Raw genomic sequence first — 20,468 nt, 5'->3', positions numbered from 1 at the left:
AAGTTGATGAATATGAGGCGGCGCGTGGTGTAGAGGTAGAGCAGCCGCCACATGTACGGAGGCTACGAGTCCTTGCCGGGGGTTCGATTCCCATATCTGGGATGGTTGCTGCATGTCGGATCTGCTGTAAATAAAGGCCACTAGTTCTCGGAAATTAAAAAAAAAAAAAAAAGAAAAAGATGATGCATATAAAAGATGTCTTTTTGGAATGAAATGGAGAAAAACCTGAAGCGACGGCATCCTTAATGACGTTTTGTTCCTGTGACTCGTAACTTTGGTAACGAGGGGCGTGTATCAAACGGGGAAGGTCCCAACAAATGGCAGATTTCTGCTTCGTTGTAAAAAAAAAAAAAAATAATAAGAATTATATTTCTCCACTGCTTTCTCAGCCAGGCTACTTCTTACTACACCATGAAAGCCTATAAGGTGTGAGTGAATAAGGCCTCTGTCCTAAATAAAGGCACAATCAAACAGTCTTCCCAATATTTTTCAAGGCATTTTTTTTTCTTTTTTAGTTTACAAACTTGTTCTCTGCTTTAGCTGAAATAGAAAATACATTATTTCTTCTTCTTCACTTAAAAAAAACAATATCTACACAATAATTACACTCTAAATACACCGCACCGAATAAAAACAGTTCTCGGTGCGCACGTCCTCCGCCTTTGGACTTAGCTGTCTGTTTGTGACGCTTGAAGAGGCTGTGGTCTTTGAAATCCTTTTTGGACTACACATGTACCAGCTCCAGATCATTTATCAGACGTTCTCAGGCAGATAGAAGCTGTCCTGGAGAGTCCGCTGCTCGTCGTAAGTCCTTCTCGATTTTGGCACACGTGTCTCCGATGAAGCATTCCCTTTATTCTTTCTCGCATCCTTGTCTCTGCCGTCCCAGGTAGTCCTAAAGTCTGCCGTTAATACTGCTCGCTAAAACATGACAGGGGGCGTATGGACCTTTACCCAAACTTCTATCCCCCTTTGTGTTCGTCTCACTTTCATTTTCTCTTCTCTTCCCCACTCACTGGCTCCTCCTCTCACAAGGGCGGGCTGGTCTGGAATTGCCTGACGGGTCAGATTGAAGTCTCGTTACTGCCACTGGTGAAGGAGGGAAAAGTTGGTGGGGGAAGAGGGAAGGGATGCAGGGAGGAAGTGTGCAGGGAGAGAGGAGAGGAGATCATGCGAGGTGAAAATGGATGCAGGGATGCAGGAGTTGCAGTGACTGAGCAGGATGGCTGCGTCATTTCATGCTAAACGGTGCCATTTTGTTAGATTACAACCACAAGTTTTGACAATTTTTCTAGGATTTTATGTGATAGATGAAGTAATGCATGACTGTGAAGAGGAAGGAACATGACTATGCTAGCATCGTCATGGTTTTACAGTATGTATGTTTGTTTTCTAGCTCGCAGTCTGGTAGACTTGTTGCAAAGTTGCAACATTATACATTTTCAGCAGGTGCGTGTTGCTTTCACACCGCTCTGTCAAAACATTCAAACCCTCTCAAAAACCTGTTCACCCTCTCGCCTGTGGTGGCGCTGCTGCACCAAGAAACACTGAAGGAAACGACATGAAAACCTCAGAAGAAGTCACGAGCGCAACTTCCTTCTTCACGAAAAGTGAACAAAAATGGAGGGGCGTCGGATTTGAGCAGATGTAGGATTTGTCTTTTGTAAAAGACCACGAGGCATTTTTCACTTGCGCGTTTATTTTGGTTGAATTTACCCAGAATGCCCTGCACTGTAGTTCGCTTCTTGGTTATGGAGCGGTCTCTGGTCCGCTTGCATTCATATTTGCATTCAAACCACACCAGAGTTCACTTCAGCCAAACCACTACCTTGGTTTCTAGGCGGACCAGAGTTCGCTTTTTTGGTCCAAATCCCCAGCCGCACCGAACTCTCTAGGCAAACAAGCTAGAGTTCAATTAAAGTGGACTAAACATGGCTGCTGTGAATGCACTCTCTGTCCACTACTTTTTGGATCATGATTATGTGCAACCTTCTGTTGGTCCATCTCATAAAATCCCAAGAAAATAAAGCTTGTGGTTGTAATAGCATCACGTGAAAATGTCAGGATTATGTAAACAGGGTGCTGCCATTAACGTTTTCTATCTTATTTAACAAAAGGCAGATTACGCTAAGGCAAATGGCAACCACTTCCATTAGAAGCCTTTTACAGCATCATTCATTCCCTAAGTTTAATGAATGAGTCTACTTCATAATTACTACTACTACTTATGCTTTGTAACTCGTGCAAAGATGCCAATCTCCAACCATGTTGCTACATGCCGACATCTTTTCTTACTCTGAGTCGGAGTCGTTTCCTCCGTTCACCGTCCCCGACTTTAAGTGCATTGCCACTCCGCCGTTGGCCTCCCGGTAGATGCCTCCCGGTGGTGGCGCGGCGGTAATCTGAGGACGGGGCGCGACGGGCGGCTTCACCAGAGAGCCGTGGTCGTGGTTGCCGAGGCGACCCCCTCCGTCGGTGGAGGCCTGCGACGACGGCATGGACGTAGGGGTTATGATGTTGACGGACGATGGAGGCGGGACGGATGTGTGGTTGTTGTTGATGGGCGGAGGAGAGGTGATGGTCAGGGAGTTGTAGTCGCTCAGCTTCTCCCTTAGACGATTCTTCATATTCTTGTCCGTCAGCGGAGGAGGGTAACTGATTTTGTTCTTTAAGATGCCTGACCAGTAGGAGTGAGCGGGTTAGAGGGGTTTCAGGTCGAACCATCTAGGGTTTATACAGGCCAGTTCCTTCCCTTACCTTTCCTCTGCTCTGGCTGGTGGTTGCTGTTGCAGATGGGTTGGCTGGGAGGCGGCGTGTCTTTGGCGATACCAGGCGCCGGCTTGTCTTTCTCCTGGGAAGCTTCCCTCTCTCTTTCACCGACGTGGTTGAGTTTATTTTCCGGATGCAGTTCCACGTTGACCTTGGTCTCCACCCTCAGCCGGTCTGTCACACTCAGGTCCTCGCTGTCACTGGCCGTGGTGCCATCTGTTGGCCAGTAAGGTCTCACGTGGTTGGACACAGAATCACCTAAGAAGAACGAAAAGAGACACGCAGAAAAGTAGCCAAGTTAAAGTAACTCTAACAAAAGCTGAAGTTTAACAAGCCAAAAGAATCTGTTAGCTAAAATGCTATGTTAGCATGTTTTCTCTCTGTACTGAGATTTTGGTAGTTTTTGATGCTGTAGTTTGATGTCATAATCATTTATGTGTAGACAAAACTTATAAGGAAAGATTATTATTCAGAAAAGTAAATTTTGCATATTTTTTGAAAGTCATAAAATGTAATGACTAGTGTTTCAGCCGCTTTCTGTGGCGTTCGTACCTCCCTAGCTGCGTTGCCTCTGGAAATGTGCGCAAAACTGTTCCGCTATTGTCGACAAAAAAAACATAATTTCACAATAGCATGATCCTCCTACGACTTCCTGTCATCTTCTTCTTCTTTAGTAACATCCGGCTGTGAAAAACGTTTTCCATTGCAGTTTTGGAAATACACTAATTTCGTCAGTGCCGAAAAATTCACCTCAATGTGAATTTTTTTTCCAAAATCGACGCATTTCAACTAATTTTTGTAGCTACTTTTGACAAAAATGACTTGGGCCATTGTTTTAGGAAGTTTGATGTTACATTAGAATATCCTCATAAAGCTAATACATACATCAGTAATTAAAAACAAAAAAAATATTTACTACAAACAAATAGATATATTTAAAGATCTTGTTCATTTTTAATGGATACGGTTTACAAATACTGCAACGCCAACATCCAGTTCCTCAGAAGATTCAGACTATCCTGTTTAGTTGTTCCCAACCACACTTTGTCCCTCCACTCACCTCACCTGATAATATGTCCGTAATACATTTCTGTTTTAAAAAATCTCTTTTTTTTCCGCGGTCTCGTGATATTTTGATAACTTTCAGTGGAACCAGTCTGATGAGTACCTTTTGGAGTGCTGTGAAGGGGCCTCTCGTTGTTCCATTTAGGCTTGACATCCAAATCGTCGTCTTCGCTGTCAGAGGAGGGGGACGAGGCGTAGGAGGAGCTGTGCTCATCCACAGACAACTCACTGTCTGAGTCAGAGTCTGCTGGGAAACCAGGCAGGGAGGGATATTTCAAACTTCTTTCAATAAAATCCCTGAGATAAAGGTGGCAAAACATCTACGAGCATTTTAAAAAAAAAAGAAAAAATCCCCCTCACCGTCTCCTTTGGTGCCATTTTGGTGGAAAAGAGGACCATCCAGATCTGTGTGTCCTTTAGCTGTTCCTGAGGAGCTGGGCTTCTGACCCGACTCTTCCCTATGAGGATCCAGATGGATAAGGAAGGCAGAGGAGGCAGGAGGTAACAGCAGAGGTGGAAAGTGGAGGTACAGAAATATTTGCAGGAGACGGAGAGAGGGGAAGTACAGCGTTACTGGAAGTTAATTCGAGCCTCAACTTGTAGTTGTCGTCAACTAGCGTTCGATGGCTGAGACATCAGACGTCTCTCATTACAAAACATCTGCCCCTGTTGTTTGCTTTGACAGAACTAAAATGGAGAAGTTGTTAAAGAGTCCCCGGGTCAGGTGAAAGTAAATATGCTGCCACCTTAAGCATTCGTAGAAATAAAATACTGCCACCGACGGAGGATTTATGGGCAACTCCTAAATCACAATTTTTATGCTAAGCAACCAGTTTGAGCTTTATTGGCCAAAAACTTAAATTAGGGTTAGATTCCATCACCTGTTGATCATAAATTACAAGGCGACGGGTCAGAGAATGTCGTTATTTTCTTTTGTTCTCACTAGCCGCAGCCGTTTGTTCCAGGACTGAGAAATTTGCTGGAGGGAAAATCTGCTACCGGAGACTCTGAGCTGTCTGAGGGGCTGATCTGAGAGAAGCTTCTGGAAGCAGCTGAGGACTTGCAAACAGCTCCAGGGAGGAAATGGAAATGTCTGCATCACATTCCCACCTACACAGGTACAGTCCATTTCTTCTTTCCGTTGCTTTTTCAGTTTCTGCTCTCCCTGCTTCACCTCCCATTCCAAAAAGGTTTTAAGTCAAAAATGTAAGTTAGTTCTTAATTGGAGCAGCAATAAAAAACACTGTTTGAAAGTCTCTTATTAACAGCCAATCATTTCTTATATAAACATAACTGTATCTCTTGGAAATAAGCAGTTTTTTGTATTTTTGTGCATCTCCCAATACCAAAACAGGCATAGTGGATTACAAACTCATCATATGCGGTTATTCATGAATACGTATTATGCAGCAATCTTTCCTCAGTAGTGGTTGTAAGGCAATTTGATAATTCTTAAATTTGTTTATTTTTTCTTGCACATTTATTTATCTGATTGAGATTAAAAAGTATTTTGAACTCTGCAGTTAGGCTGTTGTTCATTGGTTTGCAATCTCTTGCTAATACATGGTTATTACTACCAACCACTGAACATGTTTACAAAATGTAAGATCTTTCTTGCTGTGTTCCTTTAATCTGTTTTTTTTTTTTTATGTTGCTTTTGCTGTAATGACTTCTTCTTCTCAGCGTCCGTTTTGCTCATGTCGGTAATGTGGGAAACTATGTCATTTTATTTGCTAACGTGACTTGGAGCTAATGTTATTTTTTAGAATATTACAGTAAAACAAAAGTAGATAAAACAAACAGCTTGAGTTGACATCACAAGAAAGGGAAGCACTGGATTTACATTTAATGTGGCCTGTCAAAAAAAACATTGAAAATTTTACTGCCTAAAAAAAAGGTAGCATGAGCGAAAGAAATGCTGTACATGCTAAAAAACATTTTCTTTTTTTTTTTGGTCAAACTTATAGTTGACATTCATGTTATTTTATAATTCCAGTAAAATAGTTTTGAACACAAGAACAAAAAGAGTTGGCTAGTCAGAAATAAAGCAGCTGATTCATGCTAGCTGTATTGTAAAACCAACACAGCTAGCATGAATCAGAGCAGGCTACGTTAATGGTAAACCCACATAAAGATTTTAGTTCTTAAATATTGTAAGATACAACACCTCTGTACATGCCAATGTATTAAATCACACAAAGTAGCAACTACATTTGGAAAATTATACCATTATTTTAACAGTAGGTTTCACAAAACTGTCAAACTCTAACAAAAACAGTAATAAAGAATGCTAACATTTGCAGCAAGTTAAAGTTAAATTTTTTGGGATAAAACACCACAAATGGCAATAATTTACAAAAATAGTAACTAGACGCTTTTGTGTGTGTGTGTGTGTGTTTTGTTTTTGCCAAATATGTTTTATTAAGTGTGGAAATTCTGTTCGTTGTGTGTGGAAATGAAATAAGCCATGCAATAGCAAATCTCATCATAGAACACCATACATGTGAGAGAAACAGGAAAAAGAGAAACCTTCAATAAGGACAAGGTGACTAAATAGAAGTATGGAAAAAGCAGATAATCATGAATAAATGACAAACTGTTTGCATAGCGGGCATACTGTGAAGTGTGCGTTAGTAAGTGTGAGACATTCAACGCTTTGTCAAAAACTGGAATAGAGACAAAAAAAAAACAACAAAAAAAACCCGCAGTGCTCATGCAGTGCAGCCATGCAGTCAGTGGGCGTGTACCTGAGCGCGTAAGCCAGGTAGCTGCTGCTGCGGCTCTTGCCTGACCTGAGCGTACTGTCCAGGGAGACGTTGGACTCGCCGATGGCTGTGCGATACAGCGGCCCGTCTTCTGCGTATGTGTTGCAGTTCAGAGACCGCTGAGAAGAGACAACAAAAGTAATTAAATTTTTGCGATTTTTTTTTTGTTGTTGCTGATTTTACAAGATTTCTTAACATTAATAAATCCACTTACAGTGAGTAAGGAGGCTCTAGTGGTGCTGGAGTCGTCCTGTACCGTCTTTTTACCTGTGAAGACGTTCTTGAGGTTTTTCCTCGCCTCTTTGTTGAAGATCACGTGGAAGAAGAAGATGAAGACTCCCTGTTGAAAAAGCAAAAATATTGCTATGATAAAAGGGCGTCACTAATCATGAAGATGAATTTTAAATAAGAATATGTTTATGAATTCATTTGGGATTAAGGCGCCACGGGGGTTTCACCTGCAAGCAGCTGAAGATGGCAAACAGGTAGTGGAAAATCATTACGTCGCTGTTGACCGTCATGAGACCGAGCAGCCAGGTGGCGCTGATGAGCAGCAGGAGGAGGAAGGCCATCCGCAGCGCAGGACTGAATTGAAATCAGTAAATAGTAGAGTTACAAGAAGGACTGAATGTGATGATATGTGGGCAATGTGACTGAGACACTCACATAGCTCCTGACTTCTCCACAACCTTCTGCCTGCGACCACAGGAAGCCTTCGCTGCTAAAATGAAGATCACTATGTTCACCTTTAATAATAGTGAAAGGAAAAAAAAAAAAAAGAACAGTTAATATTTTTCTTTTAATTTACTGTGTTGATGTATATGCCGGGTGCACTTTGAGGCATCTTCAATAACCTTAACAAGGGAAGAGAAATGAAAAACATTCTCTGGTGATGCTGATCTTTTGGTTTAGCTTAAAAGCAGGAAAATCTGCAGGATGTTATGTCACTCACTTTAGTGCATTTATACATTGTGTGATAAAATAGGCTATTATCATGATAAAACTGCGAGATGACGCGGACGTACGAGAACAACCACAAAGATGGGTCCTGCGAAGCTCCAGATGAGCGTGTCGTGTACAGAGAGCCAGCAGAAATCTGGATTTCCATAACCCTGAGGATCGAGGCCAACCGCCAAACCTACACACACACACACACACACACACAGACAAATGAATCATTTTTCATACATCAAAATGTTTGTAAATTTGTCCTTCAGGTATTGCTCTCGTTGAATTGTTCTGAGATTTAGATTTACAGTGAGTTCTCACGTATTGTAGCATTGCAGATATGAATCAACAAAATCTATGCTAACCAGCTAATTAGCTAAACCAATGACTCAACTGCCAAAACCTGTAGCTAGTAATAAGATCATTTTGTTATATGCTTTATTATATTAGGGGAACATGCAGTTAAAATAAAGCGTGCAAGGTTTTAACTAACAGAAGAAGAAAGATTTTAGAGGGCAGATTTAGTGTGCTACTGGAATAAGCTAAGAAATGATTACAAGGCTTTTTACACAACTTCACGATTGAAGCTAGTAATTATCAAGGGCGTTGTCTCCAAATGCTGCCATCGGCCTCGTTTCAGATTGCATTTCTCACCGGTGATGATCGCCGGTATGCCCCAGCCGATGGCGTAGTAGAACCTCATGTGGCCGTGGTTGATGTTCCGCAGCTCGGTCAGCATGCGGTAGATGTGCAGTCCCTCCACAAACATCCAGGCGAACGTGCACATGTAGAAATAGTGGAGGAGGATGGCTATCACCGTACACACAAACTGGCAGGAGAAGGGGTCAGGCAGAAAATAAAAAATGAAAGAAAAAAAAAACAGAAAGGGAGAGTTAGTAAAGACATTCTTCAATCTCTGCAACAACTTAGTAATATTCCATCTTAACAACTTCCAAATCCTAATTCCAGCCTTTGACATCTCACCAAATTGGATCCAGGATGATTCAAAATATCCCTAAAATGACTTGGATTTGCTCCTCTACAACTATAGTTATCTCTCCATTTCGTTTTTATTTCTACTCCCAACTTAATCATCTGTTGCCACGTTACAGGAGTGTGGTATGTCAGTGAATAACCAAGTGGTAGTTTAGCTAGAAGAGTGTGCAGAGATCAGAGAGAAAAAGAAAAAAGTTGCTCTGACAGATTTATAAATTTTGCAGCACACAGCCTCGGGCACGAACTGACAGCATTCCAATGGTCAGATCTGTGTGCTCATGCACAAAATGCATGGCTTCCACTAAATGTGAAAAATGAAGAAATTAAACTTTCTAAGATTTTGCTGAATTCCAAAATGGTGGAGATAACATGTAAACGCAAAAAAACCTGTCAAAACGAAACAAAAAAAGTGGGGGAATTTTAGAACAGAATTATGTGTTTAGTTAATCCGGTGGCTTTAACTACATATGTGTAATTGTTGGTCCTGGTGCATTAGTCTGCAGAGGTGGATAAGCTTTATGGCTTCAAGAACTGAAAGTGCTAGGCAAAGAATAAAAAAATCAGTCAGAATAATGATCATATGAGAAAAGCATATTTTACTATTCAGAATGATATTTCTCAAATTGGTAATGCTTGTACTCAAAACTTCTCCTTGTGCTCACACTTGGTCTCTGCTCGGATTCTGCTCGCTTTTGAAAGTGCCTTTTGGCACAGTCGCCTGGCAACCTCTCAGCCAATACAATGAAAGTGTACTGGGTGCGTTTGTTTCCTTCTAGTGGGTGTGCCTGTGTGGCTACTATCAATTGCAGCTATCTGTGTCCCCCACTGGATGTAGGGAGGAACAACATCAGCTTTCTGATCTGTAGTACGCTAAACATCCGCCAGCAGTGTGCTACTGATCGCTAACAGCTACTGGAGTTTGTTCACCCAACCAGACAACACTGTCACGGCATGATGTCTATCTCTAAATTTTGAGTACAATCATTACAAGTTTTGGGAAGAAAGACATAAAGTCCTGCTTTCAAAATAAAAATGTAAGCAAAAGTATTAAAAGTTTTGAGAACAGAAGACATGCTGTCCTGCTTTCAGACTGAAAATGTGTGCTCTCGGATTATGGCAGAAAAATTCTTCCATATTTGCCAACTAACTGCCAAGAAATGACTCATTTGTCCTGCAATCAAAGACACAAATGTCCTAAGTTTTGCATGTACGCTTTGATTTTGAGTTTCAACAACAACCACGCCAGCTTGGCCTCGAGCATGAAGAATAATTATATGGGAAATCACCTCATACCTACTGTTAAGTATTGTGGAGGATCTGTGACAATGTGAGAGTAGGAACTTTGTTAGATGTGTGGCCTTGTTAACTTTTTGAAATACAAGAAGATTTAATGAAAACCTGGCAGGTTATACAAGAAAACAGAAAATGATTTATTATGGGATCTGTATGGAGGATAACACTTTGAAACATTTGGTCAAATCAACACAGAACTGGTTCAACAGACTACAGAAATCCTGAAGAAAGGAGTTGAGAAGATAGTTCAAACACTATGTATGATGATGAATGTACTCAAATGAAGTTGCCTAGATTCTCCCACACAAGTGTGGAGAGCAATGCACATTATTTCTTTAAACCTGTCCTCTGATGTTTCATGCAAACCCAGTTTTTCTAGCCACACAACTGCTTGCATTTAACACCAGAATGACTCAGTACTTGTATTTCTGCACTGTAGACATGCAAAAGATGTATCCAGTTAAAACCAAAAAGATTTTTTGGGAAATCTTTGCCAGGACCTACCACCCTAAGGCCTTTCCGAACAGGTACCAGCATGCCCACACCCACTGGTGTGTATGTATGTGCTTGACGTGAAAGGCCCCTCCTCAATGCTCTGTTGTGCAAAAATGTGTGTGTGTGAATAGATAATAAATGATGCCCTTAAATCAAAATGTGGAATGACCGTCAGAGGTCGCCTAAATAGTATAATTCGCATTCACAAACACGCACAATTTCACATCGTATCCCAATAAATCCATTGACATTGGTGGTTATAAGGCAACAAAGACTGAGAGCCTTCAAAGGGCGTAGCATGCGTAAAGCGAAACTTTACTGACCATGTTGTCCGTCTGATTGATACCGAGCAGAAAGACCAGCTCGCAGAAAAAGAGCGTCGCCACCAGGTTCCTGTGGATGGCGTGCAGGTTGGAGCGCAGCCGGTGCAGGAGGCACAGCAGGATGAAGGTGAGGAGGAGGAGGAACAGAGAGACTGACACCGTGGCGTAAGTGACAATCTTCAGCGGGAGGACATCCCCGTGCTGCGTTGGAGGAGAATTCAAAGACCTCAGCTCAAGCTGTGGAAATGGGGTGGAGCTGCATGGTTGCAGTGGAACTTCGTGACTCTACCTCTCTCTTCGAAATGTCCATCAGGACGGCAAAGCTGGTCATGTGGTTGCACTGGCAGCTGATGTGGCTGTTGTTCCTGTTGAGCACTTCGCAGCCTCTGGAGGACCAACCGCCTTTGTTTCCGTTCCTAAGGGCATTGATGAACAGATTTTATGTGAAAACTCTTCGCAACATTTCAGTCACTCAACAGTGATGCGTGTGTAACTCACGAGGTGGAGTGGTCCCAGAAAACGCAGACGGGTTTTGTCCGCTCCTCTGTCTCCAGTAGGGTGTACTCCAAGGTGATAGGAGGGTCCAAGATGGGAGGAAGAGGTGGACTCTCGCTGTGGACGGTGGCGCTCACTATTGCTGTGTTGATCACTGGACGGTTGGGGAGCCTTAAAGGGACGGCATAATTACAAGTATTATTGAAATTGTGGGTGTTTTTGCAGTTTTTTCTTCTTTAGAGGAATACTACTGCTGTTGTAGTTGATGTGCATTGAGTTATCCGCTGGTGATCAAAACTCAAAACTTCAGTCTTTCCTATCAGTAAATGCACCATACCTAAGCAGCACCAGGTCATGCTAACAACATTCTTTGGTGCGGATGTTGTTACTGAGTTATGAAGATATTTCAGTAATTGTTGTGAAAAAGCGGGATTTGTCGGTCATGTGTAGCCATCCTGGAAACGTTTGTAAAATTAGATGTAGCTTCAGTACACAAAAGAAAGGCTTAACGCAGAAAGTCGCTTTTTTAACCTCTTCGTATTAGAAAATTGTTGGCAACAATTTTGGTAACTTCAGAGTTGAGCTAATTCTTAACTAAAACACAAGGAGAAGGATGTTTTAGTACTGCTAGCTATGCTAATCACCATGCGACGTTTAAATTTTCATCTACGCAATTATTTTCTATCTGAAGATAATTTGAGAACTGTGGTTTACCATGAATCCTCTTTTCACACAGAGTTTAATCTGTTCTTTGACATTGTGTTCTAGATAACCCTCAAACATTTAGCTTGAGTAGGACTCAGGTGAAATAATGTTTTTTTTCCCCCCTAGGTTTTACAAACTGTACCTCAGAATCCTCCTGTCAGAGTCGTATCTTTCCGGGAGGAGCTGGCCCAGCGACTTGTACACTATGACCACGGCAACCGGCTTAGGTGCAGGCGGCTCAAGGTGGCGCCGTTTCCTGTCAGCCACTGTGCGCTCCTCTTCATCGGGACGATCGGTCTGGGTTGGAGGTTCTGGAGTTGGGTCCTCTGCGTGCGAAAGAGAGAGGGCTGATAGATCAGAATTAAAATAAAAGTGGAGGAACAGTTCTGATTTGGACCATGCAATTACCTTTGTGGACATGATCTCGCAAGTTAAAAAGTGGGAAGTGGACAGAAGAGCCGAGTTCTCTGGGGTAGGACTCTTGGATGTCCTTAAAGCGAGGTAATGTCGCCTTCTCTGGGTCTGACACATCCAAGTAGTCCACAGTTAGGACTGTGGAGCAGAAAAAAAGAGAACGGATAGGAAAATAAACCCAGGATAAGAAAATATGGCACGTGTGTGTACATGTATGCAATCTGAACACAGTTCCAGCACTCACTCATGTTTTCAGTGACAATGGTGAAGGGTTTGAGGTAGGTTTTTCTGACGTTTTGGGCCAGCGTGTTAGCATAGTCCTCAAAGTTGCGAAGCAGCTGTGCGGTGCCACCTTCTGTCCGCTGGATTTGCTCCCAGTGGTCTTTGGTGCCGGGGTCCAGAATGGCACTGCCAGCTCGCACCAAGTTCTGAACAAAACCAAAAACGAAAGAGAAAAAAATTCAATGGAGCTGGACATTCAAGTGAGGTTGGTGTGAGTGTGGCTCCATAACTCGGCAAAAGGCTGCAAGGAAACAGCAACTTGCCTAAAAATTGGAGTTGGAGACTGGCCAAATGGGCAGTTTCCCGGGGTGACAATAGAAAGGGGGAAACACAATCTGACAGAGGCAAATTGAAGAACATTTCTGGTACTTAGATACACATACAGTCAATGAGGAATGTGTTCTAAACGCCTAAAATCTGAATAAATAGGTGTCTCTGCATTCGATGAGCACTTTTTAAACCTAACATCTTTTCACATTGATGTAATTTAGAAGCGCAAAAAATGATTTGATTTGATTGATGAAATAATATTTAAGCATACTACTGTTGTCTTCAAGGTTCTATTTATGTGTCTTGAATTTAGTTTTTGTCTTATAAAGAGTTACGGCCCTCGAGTTTGACACATATGCTGTACCAGAACCACATAAGATTTCCTTGCGTTTTGATTGGTTGAAAGGCTTCGCCCAGAGAGTCATTAATGCAAAAAAACGCCACTGTTTTAATTCAACATTACTCCCATGTGTTGTCAGATTATCTTACGTTTGGGCCTTTTAGCAACAAAATAAATGGATTTGGTGTGAAAGAAAGGCGTATAAAAAACCCCCCCAAAAAAAAAAACACTATGTCAGATGTTACGTACAGTGAAGGATCCGTTTCTTCAAAAGTCCTGGAAGATTGGGAAGTGTGTGTTTTATGAATACTTCCCAAAACCGAGACATATTAAATTAACCTATGGTGGCAGGTAAATTTAATACAGAGGATCAATCCTAGTTCTTAATTAGCTTCAGATTTTTCATTTCAATACAATTTCAAAATCGTTTAACAAAAGGCTGCAGAGACGACAACAAAACAAGAAGACTTTTCTTTTGCACCTCGTTGAACTCTGCGTCCTTCATGGCGGTCAGATCGAAGCCAGACTGCTGGCTCTCGTACTTCAGCACGTGGTTCAGCAGCTGGGAAGCCATCTTGACATCGTTGCCGTAGAAGCGCGACTTCCTGTTTGTGGCGCTGTGAAGCAGGCGCACGATAGTCTTGGACTGTTCGCTGTTCATACGAGAGCTGTTGCGGCGCAGCTCCTCATTCTGGGAAAAACACAGGCGTGTGAAAGACATTCAAAAATTTTCGTTTTAAACTCTTGTTTCATCGCGGAGTAGCACTCACCATTTTCTTCAAATTCGAGAAAGTTGCTGTGGTGCAGTTGAAAAGTTCAGGAGACAACCAGCCCTTCTCATCGCTGCAGTGGCGAATTGCAGTACCTTAAAAAAAAAAAGAGAGATAAAAAAACCCAACAAGCTCAACTTTAATTTATATTGAGTTGAAATATATAGGAGTTGTTCAAATGTTACACACTTAACACCGCATAACTAAGTCTCTCTCTCCCAGTGAACAACAGGGAAGTTGTTAGTTCTGGAGTACCTGGTGTTTTTCCAGGAGTCTTAAGGAGCAAAGCTGTACATGACTGCCTGGTGTGAAAGCTCTACTGGATTAATGGATTAATAAAAGATCCTTATCACTGTGTTTTGTATATCGTGTAGGTGTGCTTAAGTGCCTTAAAAAAGACTAACAAAAGGACAGCTGCACACACGGTTTAACTTACATGAGATAAATTGAAATCTTGACTTTGAGGTAGCTATGATTCATCTTTATTTATATAGTCAATGTCCAGGCTATAAAGTCTTGAATCATTTCTCAAGTCTTTGTGCTTTGCTTACACAGAGGCAGAATTACTGCTACAGCTTGATAAGTGGTATTTATCAATATCAATTGTTCCGTCTCTGCATATTCCAATGTTTCCAGTCTATGTCAAACATTTGCACAGTACCGTAAAGGCATCGGCTCAGTTAGCAATATCAAGGCTTATCGAGACTGCTGCAGAAAACACTATAACTAATAATTAAAACATTATTACGTTGTTTGATTTCTTGCTTTTGTAGCATTCTGAGTTAATGTCCCTTGAGAACACTTTTAAAGCGGGTTATTAAGTTACACACCACTGGATCCTTTGGGGCACTCCATGGCAGCAGGACGTCCAAATTTGGTCTTTGGCCACCAAATGCCAGCGTCAAACGCCTTTGGGCAGCCTTCATACACAACTGTAAAGAAAACACAGGTTATTTAAAGCACGACCAATATTTACAATGTTGAGCCACATATATATTTTCCAAAGACATTTCATGACATGGTGAGTCCTAAATGGACAGACAAACTAAACTAATCCTTACAGACACTTAGGTAAGCTCTGATACACGATTACATGTTGCATCAAATCTGGGTTAAGAACAAAAAATGTTTGGAATGTGGAAGTTTGTTGGCCACACTGACTTTAGGATTTGTGTTTATAATACAAAATATGGCAAGTCAAGGGTGGACACATCTCAGACACACAGCCAGAACAGAAGAAAACAAGCATTAGGCTTTATTTGCTCTTTAATATCATCACTAGATCAGAATCTTGTTTCCGTAAGAGATAACTTTTAAAAAGAGAACCCCAGCCTGTGTTTAAAGTCTGAGCATGTTCCACCAGCTCTGAAAAGAGCTTCATGTTAGGTCAGACTGTGACATTTGTTTTTTGTTTTCTATTCATCGGTACTGTATTGTGTATGGGCAGTGCTGCTGCCAAGTCAGCCCAATGGCCAGATTTGCCTCTTCTGCTTCACTGCTTGGTGACAAAGACGCAAAGTTAGCTCGACTGCAGCACCGGCGGATGTGAGTGGCAGCGTTTGTTTCTTCAGGACACTTCAGTGATTCATCCAGGCCAACTTTGTGAACCACGAACATCTCATGCTGCTCAAGGATTAGATTTGAAGAGCCAGACCTGATGTTTTCTGTTTACTATTAGGTTACAAAAAAAAAACCATTCACCTACCTTCACATCCAGTGGGTGTCACTTCAGCAAAGGGGTTATCGCAGCGGTTGCACTGACGGCCGATGACGCCTCCCTTGCAGGGGCACTGGCCGGTGACCGGGTCGCAGGTTCGAGACTCGGAGCCGATGGGGAAACAGTCACAGGGGTGGCAGGTGTCCTCGCCCTCAGGACGATAGTAGTTGTCCTGGAGGAAAGAGAAATGGTCAAACGGAACTGATAAAGACAACTGAGGACAAGTAGATATTTGCAAAATAATTCTACTAATCTGATGTTTTTTTTGTGATTAAATGTCTCTACTCTTGAACTCTGTTCAAATGACATTATTCCAGAAGTCCATGACACGCTAGCAGCCATTCTTTCCCAAGGTTAAGTGGTTTTCTCCTAATTTTTAGACTTTCTAGTCATGAACGTTTCAGTTTAAAATGCTAACCAAGGCCTGTAAAAATTTAGGTTGGAGGTTTTGGTGTTTTGTAATTCTCTAAACATTGCACCAAGTCATACTGGGTTGATGGTGTTGCATCCTGTCAGATCTGATGGTGGTGAAGACGCCACAGGTGGAGGAGCCCAGCAGCTGTAAGTAGCGTCTAAAACTAGCAGCTGACACCAGCAAAAAGACGACTGAATGGCGCAAAATGGCAAAAATAATACATAAACAGAGATATGACATATGTCTGTTACAGACATATGTTTGAAATATGTCTGTAATAGACTTCTGAGTTACACTTCTCTCTGCTCCTTTCATTCATGACTTCCTTTAGCTTCTGTGCAGTTATTGAGTGAATAAAATTAAAAATAAATTGAAATGAACAAATCTAAAATTTTCTCAAACTCATCAGTTGCTTCTCTAACGGGATAGCTGTTGCCGCTTGGTGTTCAGGAACAACTTTATCAGCTGAACCAGTTTTTCTACGTTTCTCTTCTTTCATCTTGCAAGACTCCACTGGCCGTGACTCTACTACTATTCTACTGGTCCTGTGATCTTTAAATGAAACCAAAACGCCCATAAAAAAAAAGCAGACACACATCATGGGCAACTTGTAAAAGTGTTTGTGTGTGTGTGTGCGTGTGTGTGCGTGTGTGTGCATACCTTGCAGCGACACTCTCCAGTGGTTTTGTTGCAGTCTTTATAAAATCCTTTGCTTGTATCACAGTTACAGGGCCCACACACTGGGCTGCCCCACCAACCCTGAGGACACGGCTTCTCCACTCTGTTGTGAAAGAGTGAGACAAGTGTGCAAAATCAATTAAGACACCAAACCCGTTCTTCTTTTTAAAAGCCGTCCGTCAGGGTCAAAGGGAAAACATCAATCGGCTGATTATCTACTCAATTTATCTCAAAATATGTTATTTCAGAGTAAACCTCCTACCCACTTAACAGGTGTTATCACTGTTATATGATCTGATGGGGGACAAGTGGCAGTATGAGGGCAGCAGAGACTAAACACCTGCACAGGATCAGTGAAGCAAACGGGTGGGGGCGGGAATCTCACATCCTGCTTTAGACAGGAAGTGATGCGTGTCGGCTGGGCCAAGGTTTTAGAAGGAAATGAGTGCCATCTGATCTGGGCCGGCTACTTCACGTCAACTCTTTCATCAAAACATTACAAGTAGACCGAGAGCATAAAAGCAAAAGCAGATGAGGGAGCTTCAGGGGAGTCTGGATTCAAAGATTGAACTTTGAAATATTTCCAGGATTTTTTGGGGGGACTTGAGGATAAAAGCTTACTTGTTTTCACAGTACTGGCCGTAGTAGTTCTGTCCACATTCGCAGGTGTATCCGTGGGACGAACTGGGCTTGCGGACGCAACTGGAGACGTGCTCACAGGGATTGAGCTGACAAGCGTCCACGCACTCCTTACCAAAGTAACCTAGAAGGCAGACCATCAAAAAGAAACAGGAGATGAATCTGAGTATATGTGCTTTTACATACCCAGCCTCACAAGGGACATTGAAGGTAACTCGAGATCTGACAGAGCTGTGGCGGGATTTTACAAAAGCAACTCCAGATCTGACGATCTGTCCAAGGTCTGGCAGAAGTGCACCCCATTTGCCTTTCTTCAACGTCCATCGTTGGGCTCAGAATTTACATTTGTGGACTACCTGGGTCACAGACACAGGTGTGTGTGCTCCAGTCGTCGCTGCAGTGGCTGTTCTCAGGGCAGATGTTGGAGTCGCAAGGGTCCGCCAGATCGCAGCCATCCTCCACGTGGATTTTCAGGGCCTGGGCCATGTTCACGTTGACCACATTGGTGGCCGTCTCCCCCACCCGGACACCCTGATGGAGAGAAATCCAGTTGGAGAAAGCACTCGGGAGAAAAACAAGATCTTTTGTAGATCTTAAGATCTGCTGTAGCATCCAACAGGCGCGCCCCCACCTGTATGCAGCCAACGAATCCTCTGTTAACAAGGTTTCCCTCTCCGGGCAGGCCTCCGACATGAAGAGTCCGCACCTTCAGACCTGGGAGGTCATTACCGATCTCCACAGACTTCTGCTTAGAAACGCAAAAAGAAAGATGAGAACTTCTTCCTCCTAAGAAATCTCAACTCTCCATATGGCACTGAAAGCAAACCTTGTACCTGGTACATGCCGTAATCCAAGGAAACAGCCGCCATGTATTTAATCTCTTTGCCGTCTTTAATGCTTTTCAGTTCGACCAGCAAGTGGTGCCACTCCCCATCACTGACGCGGACCTGCGGGAAGCCCAGCGACGCCAACAACTGCTCCCGTAGCAACACTTCCATACGGATCTGCTGCTCCCTCAACTGGAGGGTGATAAGATGGAGAAAGCGATCTAGCCAATAGTCTTGGGATTTATTTATTTATTTTTGTTAAGTCCATATTTTGTTTTGCTGAAGCCTGTGTTCTCACCAGGAGATTTATAGTTGAGGACGGTCCGGCGTTGACCTGCATCAGAGTCCCAGCTGGCTGCCGGGTCCGGAACATGAGACCCACGTACCAGGGTACAGCGACGGTGATGTCCGTCTCGCTCCAGGACACCAACGCCTGGCCGTCAAAGAACTGAGGCGACGGCATCTCTGCAACAGGAACAAGGCAGAATCAGACCGTTAAATACGCTGTTATAACACAGGTAAATTTAAAATTTAGAGGACCTCAAAGAATCCAACATGTATGTGGAACTTCATTATTCTCACTACACAACGCAATGGCTAATTCTTCAGTGCAACAAACAATTTTCTTTAGTGTAATCCAAAGCATAAAATATTCCCTACACACTTCAGCCAAAGCAAGTTTAGTCAGAAAGAAGCACTAACAAAAGACAAAAAAACTCTTTGTATATTCCTGGAACTAACTAATGGATTTTTCCTCCATGTTGCTAAAGCTCATCATCACCATAAATCAGAAAGAAAAACCTTACTAAGTAATGGGAAAGCTTTATCAGGAGCATTTATTTGATAAGGTAAGCTTCATAGCTCAGTAAGGTTGTTAACAACTGTACAAAACCACAAATTACATCAACTCATACTTCATCAAAAGGTTCATAAATAATCCTCCACAATCAATGCCACAGCAGTACAATCCTGCACTGAAAGATTGACAGCTTTACAAGTGATAAATGGCAAAACGATGTGGTGGTTTATTTCTTTATTTCTCCTTTTTGCCATGTTGTACTTTTGACGTTTTGATCGAGTTGTATTTTTTCATTGTATTTCAATAGTGACCTTGTGTACCTGAAGTTTGTACTCGCCTTGGCAACAGACAGTAAAGTGAATTTCTATGTTCGACATTTTAACCATAGTGCACTTCCGGGTAGTTGTATGGCTCTAATAAATCCAATCTATAAGAAGGTGGCTTTGAGTCAGAAATAATTGCCATTGCTGAAAAAACAAACAAAGAAACTACAAGAACTACAAAAGCTTTCGTTGGGACAGATTATGTTTTTCATTTCGTAAATGGAGAGCTCAAATGTTTCTCAATACACTTTCACTGGATCTATCAAAAGTAACATTCGATCTTGAAAACCTTTTTGCCAGATCTCTAAAATCTAATTTGGGAGTTTTCAAAACATTTGCAGGGTTTCACAAAACCTTTGTAGAATCCCAACCTTTGGGCCAAAGCCACATGGAACCCAGTACATGTTATAAAAAGTTTTTAAAAAAAGACTAGACTGGAATCAAGCATCATTTGAAGCATTTTCAGTGTATCTTGGGTCCATATTTAGCACGTATTTAGTAGGTCGCATTCTCCTACACTGATCAGTTACCTGAAATATGATTTAACAGACGCTGACAACAAAAGAGCCTGGTGGGCGACTCCCAGCGGGTCTTCACGTCATTCCAGCGTGAAAGCCCGACTGGAACGTCTCTTATTTCCAATGCGGCAGCGGAGGGCGTGAGGAATCAGACCCGACGTGTCAACAAGCGACAGAGCAGCCAAAAAAACAACAGCCACCTTGCTGTGATCCCGGCCCAGGTCTGATACCGGATCCAGAGGCCTCGCACTATAGTTGGCCGACTATCTCATTGGAGAGCGTGAAAGGTGAGGTATTCACACCTTTCTTTTGGAAACATGCCTTGAAGGAAGATATTAGAGTTCTCCCCTTACTAGAGCAGAAAACAAAACGTGGTGTGGAGTATAAACAACATTACAAGGAATCAGTTATCGCAGGCAAAAAGGAGATTTTTGGACTATAAGTGCTGTAAACTGACATTATCTGAAGAAGCACACAGACAGTAGAGAGTTCTGCAAATGTGGGAATATTTAGTTTTAGTCCTTTAGTCTGGGTTTTGCTATGAGTCACAGGTATCTTTGTCATAATAGTCCAAACCTGAGGCAATGATTAGTGGCTCTACAATAGTGAGCAGAGGCTTCAC

General features: G+C 42.3%; 1 protein-coding gene across 3 annotated transcripts in view; it reads right to left on the bottom strand.

Moving 5' to 3' along the window:
• Window positions 1-340: 340 nt before the first annotated feature.
• celsr1a (cadherin EGF LAG seven-pass G-type receptor 1a) overlaps window positions 341-20,468 on the bottom strand; it is an 84,697-nt gene continuing 64,569 nt past the window's right edge. The window contains exons 10-36 of one of the 3 annotated variants that reach the window (XM_044108825.1): window positions 18,505-18,671; window positions 18,213-18,398; window positions 18,011-18,124; window positions 17,736-17,910; window positions 17,362-17,503; window positions 16,723-16,843; window positions 15,636-15,819; window positions 14,761-14,862; window positions 13,931-14,025; window positions 13,642-13,851; window positions 12,513-12,696; window positions 12,263-12,406; window positions 11,997-12,180; window positions 11,153-11,320; window positions 10,944-11,070; window positions 10,655-10,855; window positions 8,202-8,376; window positions 7,625-7,737; window positions 7,266-7,345; window positions 7,058-7,184; window positions 6,814-6,939; window positions 6,582-6,718; window positions 4,195-4,292; window positions 3,938-4,078; window positions 2,758-3,027; window positions 2,296-2,677; window positions 341-1,089 (exon numbers count right to left, since the gene is read on the bottom strand). In XM_044108825.1, coding sequence (XP_043964760.1) covers window positions 1,065-1,089; window positions 2,296-2,677; window positions 2,758-3,027; window positions 3,938-4,078; window positions 4,195-4,292; window positions 6,582-6,718; window positions 6,814-6,939; window positions 7,058-7,184; window positions 7,266-7,345; window positions 7,625-7,737; window positions 8,202-8,376; window positions 10,655-10,855; window positions 10,944-11,070; window positions 11,153-11,320; window positions 11,997-12,180; window positions 12,263-12,406; window positions 12,513-12,696; window positions 13,642-13,851; window positions 13,931-14,025; window positions 14,761-14,862; window positions 15,636-15,819; window positions 16,723-16,843; window positions 17,362-17,503; window positions 17,736-17,910; window positions 18,011-18,124; window positions 18,213-18,398; window positions 18,505-18,671 — 4,178 coding nt within the window. In that variant the 3' untranslated portion in view covers window positions 341-1,064. The remainder of the gene's footprint in view (window positions 1,090-2,295; window positions 2,678-2,757; window positions 3,028-3,937; window positions 4,079-4,194; window positions 4,293-6,581; window positions 6,719-6,813; window positions 6,940-7,057; window positions 7,185-7,265; window positions 7,346-7,624; window positions 7,738-8,201; window positions 8,377-10,654; window positions 10,856-10,943; window positions 11,071-11,152; window positions 11,321-11,996; window positions 12,181-12,262; window positions 12,407-12,512; window positions 12,697-13,641; window positions 13,852-13,930; window positions 14,026-14,760; window positions 14,863-15,635; window positions 15,820-16,722; window positions 16,844-17,361; window positions 17,504-17,735; window positions 17,911-18,010; window positions 18,125-18,212; window positions 18,399-18,504; window positions 18,672-20,468) is intronic. The other 2 variants (XM_044108824.1, XM_044108827.1) reach the window with 2 other exon arrangements.

Source organism: Gambusia affinis, linkage group LG23 (assembly GCF_019740435.1).
Source record: "Gambusia affinis linkage group LG23, SWU_Gaff_1.0, whole genome shotgun sequence".
Classification (NCBI taxonomy): Eukaryota; Metazoa; Chordata; class Actinopteri; order Cyprinodontiformes; family Poeciliidae; genus Gambusia; species Gambusia affinis.
Note: the sequence above shows the minus strand (reverse complement) of the source record. Positions and strands in the feature narration are given on the sequence as shown.